This window comes from Cydia fagiglandana, chromosome 2 (genome assembly GCF_963556715.1).
Source record: "Cydia fagiglandana chromosome 2, ilCydFagi1.1, whole genome shotgun sequence".
Lineage (NCBI taxonomy): Eukaryota > Metazoa > Arthropoda > Insecta > Lepidoptera > Tortricidae > Cydia > Cydia fagiglandana.
In genome coordinates this window covers 7,890,797-7,901,734 of record NC_085933.1, presented here as the reverse complement: position 1 = coordinate 7,901,734, position 10,938 = coordinate 7,890,797, and the positions used below count along the sequence as shown (strand labels likewise).

Genomic DNA, 10,938 nt, shown 5'->3' with positions numbered 1-10,938 from the left:
TAGTTTTTGTAGCAGATATTCTTAAATATTTAAAGAATTCGGCACAGGCAAAGTTGTAATAATAATATATTAAAACACAAATAAACAATAATTCTAATAAGAGCTAATCTATCTTAAAACGGTACGGTACAAAGAGCACGCATTAACAGAGGTAAAGTTTCAGACGTTCGACCAAACTCGTCTACATATGAGGAGTGTATTTTCAAAAGGCCTTATTTTTGTATGGTTTTCATAGAGAAATAAGACACTCCTCATATACTCCGAGCTCTAAGAGCCGCGTATTAAAGTCCGTTAAAGGATTGGGTGCCGGTGTAGAATACAAAGTTGTGTTGTTGTTCCGCAATACATATTTTATTTATTTATTTAATACGATGCGTTTCATGGAAAGAAAATAATATTTGTTCATATTTAGTATAACTTACTGGCTTAGGAAATTTAAAAAACCATCCAAGTGCGTGTCAGTTAACGCATAATGCCTTTAGGGCTTCGTAATATATATACAAATAAAACACAAAATATCCCAGCACTTACGTCCTTTTATTAAGAAATAATGATTTTCTACAAATCTGCTCAAAATGTTAAGTGAATAAGAACGTGCGCATTTTCATTTTTTCAACTCCTCGCCCGCTTAAATATGGTGCTTATGGGCTTTATTTCTGCTGCTGTCTGTATCAAAACAAAACCAGTAGGTATATCTCATCAACTGTAAAAATAACCTCACAGTCAGCAACATCAGATAGTAGAGTAAATGTACCTACTAGTGAACCATTAAAAATATTTTAATTAAAAAGCTACTGGTTAAGTGTAAGCCTAACTCGCGAACCAAGGATTCCGTACTTTGCACCCATTTAATTTTTTATTAAAAAAATACTTCCTACTTGATGATATGGAAATTTCAACAGATTAAAAATACAGCATGCAAAGGCGGTTAAATTCCAAAAAATATACATTTTTGTTCAATAAAAAAACAATATAGAGATAAACTTAATTATATTTTTCCTGTAATATTTACAGAAACTAATGTTAACGTTTTTTTTATTCCATTATAAATCAAAACTTATTTATATAATCAAGTCCTTTTGTATGTACCCCACCCCTCTTGATCTAGTAGCTAGTCTTTGAAAATTGCCCCCGCCCTCCTCTCATTATTTCCATAATTTTTCATAGATAGAAATATTTAAAAAACCTCTCAATAATAATAATATATAATATATAATAATAATAATATATCATTTATTTCAGAATTAAATTATTCCATATAAGTACACTTAAATAAAACTCTATATACATTTACAAACTACACTTAAAAACTAGGTGCGCAACATGTGCATCTTGTTCCAGTAGTAATGGAAGGGACTATCTTCCCGTCCTGCCACTGTTTCCAGGAGACTGTTGGGGCTACCGGCGATACGTCTCAGCAGGGACGCGACACGTTTTCGCATTATCGCGTGAAAGCCATCCGTGCGCGCCTCCGCGAACATGCCTGACGCACTGCAATGCCGCGGGAGCCCCAACAGCATCCTGAAAGCGTTGTTATATTGGACGCGCAGGGCGTTGTAGGTTTTTTGAGTATAGTTGATCCATAGACTGCAGGTGTAAAATGACTGACAGTATGCCCTAAATAGGGTAATTTTAACGTTTCTGTTACACCTAGCAAATCTACGGATCAACATGTTACTCCTCACCGCCAGCGCCCTGCGTTCCCTTTCGATGTCCTTGTTGTCTGTGAGGGATGACGTAACCCAGTGCCCCAGGTATTTAAATTCTTCGACTATCTTGAGAGGAGTGTTGCCAAGTTTAACCTGAGGGGTACGCGGGTAGCTCTTAGTACCCGCTTTAAAAACTAACAACTCACTCTTCGAGGCATTATACCTGAGGCCATGAGAATCCGCATACCGCTCACATATCGTCAACAGGTCTTGTATGCCACTGATTGATGGACTCAGCAACACCATGTCGTCTGCGTAGCTTATGTTATTTATAAATTTACCAATATCATACGGGTCAAATTGCATTAGAGGATTTTGAGTTATAGTAATACAACTTTAAAATAACTGCTTATTAGCAAATGATATTTAATTATGAGCTATTAGTAATTGTATATGTTTCTTGTGCCTTATAAAAACTATACGCCATGGTTTTAGATGCATGAAACAAGTAAGTACATTGGTACACTAATTTCAGAGTAGCTTGCTTGTCTCCTTAGGTATTACTGGTCCATACAATTATTTCACATTTTTAGCAATTCCTCTTTACAACTTATTTGCTTTACCTAAACATAAATGCTGCTATATAAATAAAAAAACAGCCCTGGCATAAATATTGAAAACCTTCCTTTAGAGAAAGATGATTTGTTTTGTTTATTTGTTTGTTTATTGGTACCCACAAGCACCCTTACCCCATTCTAGATGTTTCGCCATGTAGTCTACGCCAGCTAGCGAAGCGCTCGCTTAATTAATTTATCTGTTAATGCTAGCTGTTTAGAGAATTACACACCGGGACGCATTGTTGTATTCTTGCGGGACGAGCTATTGACGGGCGCCGCCGCACAAACAACGCCGCCAGCACCAACGGCATCCGCAGTTAACTAGATCTTTGAGCGCAGTAGGACTTCGGTTTGATCGTGTTTGCTCGCTGCTCACTAGTTAGACTGCGAATAACGGATAGCTTCTTTGTATTTCAATTCGCAACTTTACTAACTAGCTGCCGGTGACTGATTAACAACTTCAGGGTTCCGAATAACACGCTCTAATTATGACCTAACTTCATTAACAGATAGTTCATTTTAGTGACTGTATACTATGTGGTTGTAAACAATTAAGTGCTTGCCAATTTATAGATATAAAAATAACTCCCGGGAGTATTCAAGCGTTGTTACATTCACTACAAAAAAAGCTCAAAAAAAAAGTAAAAATGTAAAAAAAAGAAAAGTAAAAAAGTTAAAAAAAAAGTTGGTAGTAGTTAAGTAAAAAGTTCTTCCACCCCAAAGTACCTTTCCAAATAGAGATATATCTACAGTTCGCGGTCAAAGATATCTTTAGATTATTGTGTAGTAGAACAATTATGTTCTACTTGGTAGTTATTAGAGAATGACAGATACTTTTGACACGTAGTCTGATTCGCTACTTTTGATGCTGGCTGTACCAATAAAAATCCATTTTCTTATAGGCATAGGTACCCCAACAAATGCCAAATTTATAGATACGCAAAATTATCATTTTGGTAAAACAATCAGAGAATCGGCAATGTCTTAAAAGCTTTAATTTATTAAGTAGGTTATAATTCAATGTTCTGTTTCGTAAAAATCACCTTTTGCGTATTTTCATTACTGTTTAAATATTGAAATTTCGATAGCTACTTATGTCAAAAAAATGCACGAATGTCATGTGGTGATAGATATACTTACAAGAAATTGTTTCAGCCACGTGGCTACTTTTTCTGGTATCACGTTGTGAGCGTCAAATAGGTTTAGGTTAAAACATTTATTGATTGGTATGTAGGGTAGATTAAAACTCCGCGCTTTTTCTATGGTCGCTCTTTATAATTTAAGAGCAACTTTGTGATAAACTAGGACAGCCAGGAGGCCAAAATATATGTAATAAATGGAGTGTTCGTTTACGAATTCCAAGTCAAGGCCTGTTTTTACGGAATCCTCGCAAGCGGTTTTAGAATTACTCGCCGACGATAGACAGGCACGGGATGTATCTTATATTTGGATTTTTTTCTCATTTTGCTTAACATATGCACATGTCGATTCAATTTAGCAATATTTGCCAATTTAAGTAGCAGCAAACGCCTTTGCAACATCTTTGGTTCTGTTAACGGAGCTTCATTCAGTAAAATCGGTGGTAAGGGCGGTAGGATGTTTTTCCTCAATATTTCGTTTTCCACCATTCCTTGATTTGAATTTAAAATAAGTGGTGTAGTACTGCGACTTACTGATATGGCACGTGGATTTGTCAAGGTTTTTGCTAAATTTGGATGGCCTACATCAGAACCACCAGTTCTTAAAACATCAGCCTCAGTGTGCGGTTTGTCAGGCAGTTCAGGCAATTTGGGGTCTTTATTTGATACTTGTAAAGTACGAGACGTGGGTTCATCCTTCTTATCAAGAGTTTTATTCAGGATCTCTTGAAGTTTATTAATTTTATCATTTAATTTCTTAAATTCTGTCTGCAGTTGCAAATTATCCTCGGCATGCCTTAGCAGTTGTGGTGGAATATCAAATTGATTTTTGTTTATAATTGCACCCGCAATTGGAGGTCTGCCTTTAGATGGCTGGGTTTTCATATGAGTGAGTCTGTTAATTTTCGGTTTGTCTGTGATATTACCCGAGATATTTCTTAAACCTGAAAAAAATGGAAGATATGTAATAGTCATATTTTTTCCTTTGATTTTGGGCTTTGGTTTTGGCGTTGTAGTGTGCATACGAATCTTTACTGGAGGATTTGGAGATTCAGGTGGTTTTTCGTCTTCAATTTCAAAAACTATTTCCTCCTTAAGAACAACCCCTAAACCATTATCCGTCGGGTTATGAATAGTAGGAGGTATTGGTACATTGTGACTTAAACTGCGTCTAGGTGGCAGATCTTCAAATCTTTCTTTACTATCTTTATAATTAAACCACGGTAGTTTATTACTATCTTCTAATGATTCCAAATTATATTGTGGCTCAGTTCTTTCATACATATTTTCGTTATCTTTAAAGCTTGGTTTTAAATTTGTACTATCACGTAAATACTCAAGTATATTATGGTCGTCATGGCCAAAAAAAGGAAGTGGCGTTTTATTTTCACTATCTATTTTGCCATCTCTGGCATGTTCTAAAGACTTGTTCGAAGGAAAATTGTTTACGTAAATGATTTTAGAATTTTTATTATTTAAATCATTTTCAGTTGAATTTACACTTGCATCTGCACTGTCCGTATTTGGAACTGCTGTTGTGGTTAAAACCTGCCACTTTTGTCTTTCAGTTGATGGTTCTTGTGCATGCTTTTGTTTCTGATTTTGGTTCATGACTGTTTCTCCGTTTGGAGCTGGTGTATGATTTCCCTCAGTTCTTGCAATTAGTTGTTCCATCATTTCATTGAAATTTTCTATAGGACTTTTTCCTCGTGCGCTATTAGTCTCCACTGACACACAGTTTTTTATATTTGCAATCACGATCAGTGCGATGAAAACTGAAAATTACATAAAACATAATTTAGGCCCACCTGCACCATTTCACTAACCCTATTGTTAGGCAACTCCAGGTTCACCGGTTAAACCTGGAGTTGCCATGGTTACGAGTACAATTTGACACTAAGTTAACTGTTTAACCGCTTAACCCCGGGTTAGTGGGATGGTGCAAGTGGGCCTTAGTTAAGTATACATAACCGGACGATTTTTTTTATTTTACTTTATTAGGTACACTAAACAGACATCGTACAATATCATGGGTAATATATTTGCACATTATGGCTTAAATCTAGCACGAGATCCAAAGCAAGTGTACACAGCATGTTTTACAATTGAGCGGAAATATTACAAACTAATTAACACCATATTATAGCTACAGTGAAAAATATCAGAGAAGAAATAACTATCTAAACATTACAATATAACGAGTAACGAACTTTACATTAAATTATAAAGACTATTAAACATCACAAATGAAACAAACTTAAAAGAGGATTAAGGCAGATGTCATCAGTTAAGTGGGAGAAGAGGAGAAGAGGACGGCAGCCAAGCACTTCCTAAACCTAGCGATTAGGTACTTAATTTAGCTAACAGTGCTGGATAGTACAGGTATGGATTATCAAATAAAGTATACTATACCTACTGATGTAAGCTACTTACACACAGTTGGCTCCATGGCCATCGATTTCGGTCGACTCGCGCGAATCGCACTTTATATTGCCTCAATTATTCTCGGCTCCTGATTAATTTGTGTTATCGCTTTAATTCCAACTTCATTAACTTTCATTTGCTGTAAACACTACTAATGCGCCAGACAGAACTAATTGCTATTTTACCATTTACAGAGTGATTACTTACGTATTTTATATTGCGAATAGCTATTATGATGGACAAAAATCTATACTTTGGTTTCTAACAACTGATAAAAGGTACATTTTTTCAACTTTTTAAGGGTTACTTTTCTATATTTATTTTCTGCGTAGGGAGTTTTATTATTTTATTTTATAATTATTTCAAGGTTTTTAAACTAACCTAGGGTTTTATCCATTGGAGTATATAACCATTTTATGCCAACAATGCCTTACCTACATCATTTTGGAAAAGAGCTGACGTTAAAAACTGCTGAATCGATTTTTCTCAAACATAGCTAAGAAACACCACAAGATAACCCGTTTTCACGTAAAAAAACCGCATCGTAATCGGTCTATCCGTTTCAGAGCTACGATGCCATAGGCAGACAGATAGACAGATATTGGCGTTAAACTTAACACACCCTCTTTTTGCGTCGGGCATTACAAAACGATGTTCACCCTGTTATCGTTATTAAATAACTTGGGATTGCATAGTAGTTTGCACCTGACCTCCACAATATTAATGAGGGTTTGTTCACTAGTACGTAGTATAAAAATAGTAGTGTAAATGATTATATTTATTCATATTTATCCAATACCTTTAAACGAGCAATTCTTGTTTATTTATATAATATATCTCTGGGAAAACCGCATTTTGGAGTTTTTATATGTTTTCCAAGCAAAGCTCGGTCTCCCAAATATTTAATATTTATCATTTTTCGAGATTATTAACAACTCTAGCATACCTCCAAAAATGGGAATCATTTGTACAGAATTACGACACAAAGTACACTGTTTTTGCTCTTGAGTGTAAGAAATAAACCTTAAGTTTTACCAGCTGCATTCAACATTGAAACCCAATAACATTTTTAATTTACGCAATAGCAATTTACAAGTGAGTGGACATTGAAAAAAGCAATCTTGGGCGCCGTTAAGTTGGCTGCTGCGGCGGCATCAAGTAAACAGCTCGCTCCTGCCGCATTTCAATCGCTGAGGTATTTGTGTTTTATTGGAGATAGTCGGAGCGTGCGGCGCAGCCGGAACCACGGACGAAACCTTTGTTTTATTGACTCGCTTTATGGACTCGTCAATAGAGTTAGTTATTAATAGAATATTAGTTTTAATTTGAACATTTTACCGTTTTTAAGTATTAGTCAACGAAATAGAAACCCTTATATTTTCGCCTTATACCACACCTATGTCTGTCTGTCTGTCGCTTTTACACTAAGTATGTGTTGTTCGAAACGAATGGACGTCTTCAAAAATCATTTTTAACTAAGTAGAGTCAATATATCTACCTATATCGGAAATAATAACTATGCAAAGAAAAAAAAGTGTCACCTTCCGTGTAACTTTGAAACAAGGCAGTAAGGCTTAATAAGACTTTCAATTAAAAATGTACCGTTTTTTTTTAATTTGCCGTCTTTTTGTACTGATAGAATTGGTTTGCGAGACTATCGTATTAATCATACAATTTAAGTATGACGAGGGAAACTTGTAAGTCATACTAAACGTCGCTTATTATTATTATACTCGTACCTAGGACATAGGACCAACCAATTTCGTTAAACAACAAAATCAAAATCTTTATTTATTAAAGGGGCCCACAGACGGAAGCTGCAGCTACCATGGTAAGTACCTCGCCGGACGATATCAGCCTGTCAGTTGTTCGGAACTGTCACCTTTTGCGTTAACTTACAGGCTGATATCGTCCGGCAAACTGGTAATCTAATCTGTGGGTCCCTTAATTACGTCTGTTTTTAGCTTTGAGTCACGTTTTGCCGTCTACATTTTCTGTTTGATACTTCTATAATCTATAAAGCACAATTTACTTATTTGTGTATACGTGTATACCAACTTCATGATCCTACTCATTACTCGTTCTAGTTATTTGTTAGTATCCGCTAGCGCATAGAATGGAAAATGTTTGTTAACAGTGTTAACTGTCCACAGAATATTGGCGAGGGTCACGCTGACACGTGGTTATTTGTCTACGCGCACGTTGGAATAATTGAGGTGTACATTTTCACTTTGTTCCATTTCCATTTGATTAAAATGGTTGTACCTCACTTGTACACAACCTATTCGGGGTTTACTAAACGATTTGAACGGTTCGGCGGGCTGTGCAACAGCCGCTGACTTTTTGGGCCGTTTGTATAAATTTTATAAAATCTGTTAGTTATCAAACATCTAGGACAGAATACGGCGGGCGTAGAATACTTTTGAATACCAAATATTATTATGTTGTTCTGTCACATCACCAGAATAGTATCATATTTATTCATATGATCCTCTGAACACATGAAACACAATAAAATATATGAGTACGAGTATTGTGTTAAATTCTAACTAAGATTACTTTACCCTCTACGTTAGGTAGTTGGAGTGAGGATTAACAATTACATTTAATTTACGCATAGGTACATGCCATATAATCCATATACCTCCCATGTAAAGATTGATAAAAACTGAGCAGTGTTTATTTTTCTAGATGTGACCCTACCGAGGTCTTTTCGAGGAATGGGATGGGATCCTTAAAATAACTCCTTTTTCAAGAACCCTGCAATACAGTGCAGGTTTTAAAGGGTTGGTATAATATAAGGGTTATAACATGCATTCCCTCGACAACATCTAGAGTTGCAGGTGATGCGACCAAAGTCCACGGCAACCGCTTAACGTCAGACGCGTCGTATGCTTGTTTACCAATGTGGTATAAATAACAAGAGCAAATTCTTAATTTAAAAGTGGAATCTACAAAATGCAGCCAGTGAGGATTTATTTTATACGATTCAGTTTAACGTTCAATGTTTTATAAAGGTTAGTTACAGTTTACAGTGCAGTTTTAAATATATTAGCTACTAGGTCCCGCGGGTCGTCGGGTACATTTTATGGGTGTGTAGTAAAATTTTATCGTGTAACAGTAAAGAAGCAATCAGTCTGGTGGATATTGGCCTGCGGCATCCGTAAACACGTGCATTTTTATGCCCGTGCGCAGTTGCCACGATTATAGGACGCGCGATGTGCATTGCAATAAGCATCTGGTTCGGTTTAAATCTTTGGTATAATTGCTAGAATATTTATTGGTTGGAAAGGAAGGGAAAGTGGCTTTCGTACATAGGCAGGTATGGACTATAGGTAGCCAGAAATGAGGCTAACAAATAAAATGTTTGAAAATTGTGTAAGTATGGAGACCAATTATGGGGATAATAGGTCTCCATTCCTGCACATTTTAAGAACAACCATGATCCAAAATATATCTGGCACATAAAAGTAGTTAAAAAATATCTCCTTATCTATTTAGACGACAACGGTTTCACGAAGAGCAGCCGCCGCGAGCACTCGAGCCTGAGGAAGGACCCCCGACGGGCCTGAAACATGTCGCCAATAGCGACTAAAAATTCAAGTGAATGAAACATTTGTTGTCTAAACAGTTTAAAATATGTCTCACAAGTTTAATTTCGATCTCTCTTTTTTATTTATTCATGTTTCTATTCAAGGAGCAATTTTTTTAATGCGTTTTAGCCGGCGAACGTATTTCGTCGGGTGACGATACAATACAAAAAAAAAACAATATTATTATTTGTAATAACAGATCCAAAGGTGTTCAAAACGACCTTCGTTTTTAATGCCTGGAATACATGCATTTTCCCAATACAAAAGCACATGATGATTGCACCATACTTTCTTATACGTCCTGTAGAGGTGTAGAGACAATAAAATTTAGTAAGAAATCACTTCGCATGCACGCAGAACTAATATATAACTAAACTAGCGTCATCATCCTTAGTGTATTGTCAGGGGTGGTGGGATATGACAAACATATTAGTATAGCGGGTAAGTCCTGCGCAAACCGCGCGGAGCCGTGCGTGTCGGGGCCGGGGCGCACGGGATCTCGCCGCGCCGCTGCACGCTGCCCTGAGATCAGATCACACTGCGTCTGTTTTCATTTCGGCTGCACTGTTTAAACACTAGAATACATAACGATTTTATCTGTTTTCATGAGAAATAGGTCATCAGTGATATGTATATAGTATTCCGTCCATCCAATTTAAATCATTTGTTGGTTCGCAGTATAAAAATTATCACCTCAACTAATTTTGTAGGGCCTAGAAGTCATGTCGTTTGGTAATTTTAAAATAAACAAAGTAACAAAGGCTATTTATTTATTATACAAAAGGTTAATGGTACATAAATAATCATACAAAAGTAACTTAAATATATCTAAATATTAAAATAGTACCTTCTAGGAATTGGAAGTAAGCACAATAAACTAATTACCTCTATTATTTTTCAATGTACCTATACATTCAGTTACAGTGTAAAGAGGAAATGTATTAACTTTCAAATAAAAATAATCCATACATCTTACGGTGTTTCATTTAATATGTCTAAATAGAATAGAATAGAATAGAATGTAGAATGTAGTCTATTTAAAAAAACTAGTAAACTTAATATTATTCTAGTTAAGTTAGATTATTAGTAAGAACATTCTCAAAATATAATTTTATTAAGATCTTTCCATAGTTAGTTGTGCCCTGGCCATTGCCAGTAGACCAACAATCTATCCCACTTTTCTGAAAATATACGAGCACGTATTTTTGCCTAGTTAATCATAAATACAGGCTCAATGCTTTCCGCGCGAGTTCTAAAAACACTGTAACAATGAACTAACTTATAATAGTGCGGGCTTTGCTATTGGCAGCTAATTTCACTGAGCAAAACACCGAGCATTCACACTTTTTTTTCTGTCGACATATCAACAAATTGCATTTAGGTAGTCGACTGCAAGTGCTGAGGGTAGTTTTTGGGTTCTGTCGTAGAGATAAATATGTAGTAAACTAAAATCATGTATGGCAATATAATCATTTTTAAGTCATTAGATTAGAGTTACATTTATTGCCATTTAAAA

General features: G+C 35.8%; 2 protein-coding genes across 2 annotated transcripts; both read right to left on the bottom strand.

The window, feature by feature from the left end:
* Positions 1–1,310: 1,310 nt before the first annotated feature.
* LOC134672461 (uncharacterized) lies at positions 1,311–1,955 on the bottom strand. The gene has a single exon (XM_063530383.1). The coding sequence runs from the start codon at positions 1,953–1,955 to the stop codon at positions 1,311–1,313; it is 645 nt and encodes a 214-aa protein (XP_063386453.1).
* Positions 1,956–3,383: 1,428 nt separating this feature from the next.
* On the bottom strand, positions 3,384–5,950 carry LOC134679600 (uncharacterized). Its single transcript, XM_063538551.1, has 2 exons — positions 5,839–5,950; positions 3,384–5,180 (listed from the first exon to the last, which is right to left on the bottom strand). The coding sequence occupies exons 1-2, from the start codon at positions 5,858–5,860 to the stop codon at positions 3,643–3,645; spliced, it is 1,560 nt and encodes a 519-aa protein (XP_063394621.1). The 5' UTR covers positions 5,861–5,950; the 3' UTR covers positions 3,384–3,642.
* Between the last annotated feature and the right edge of the window lie 4,988 nt (positions 5,951–10,938).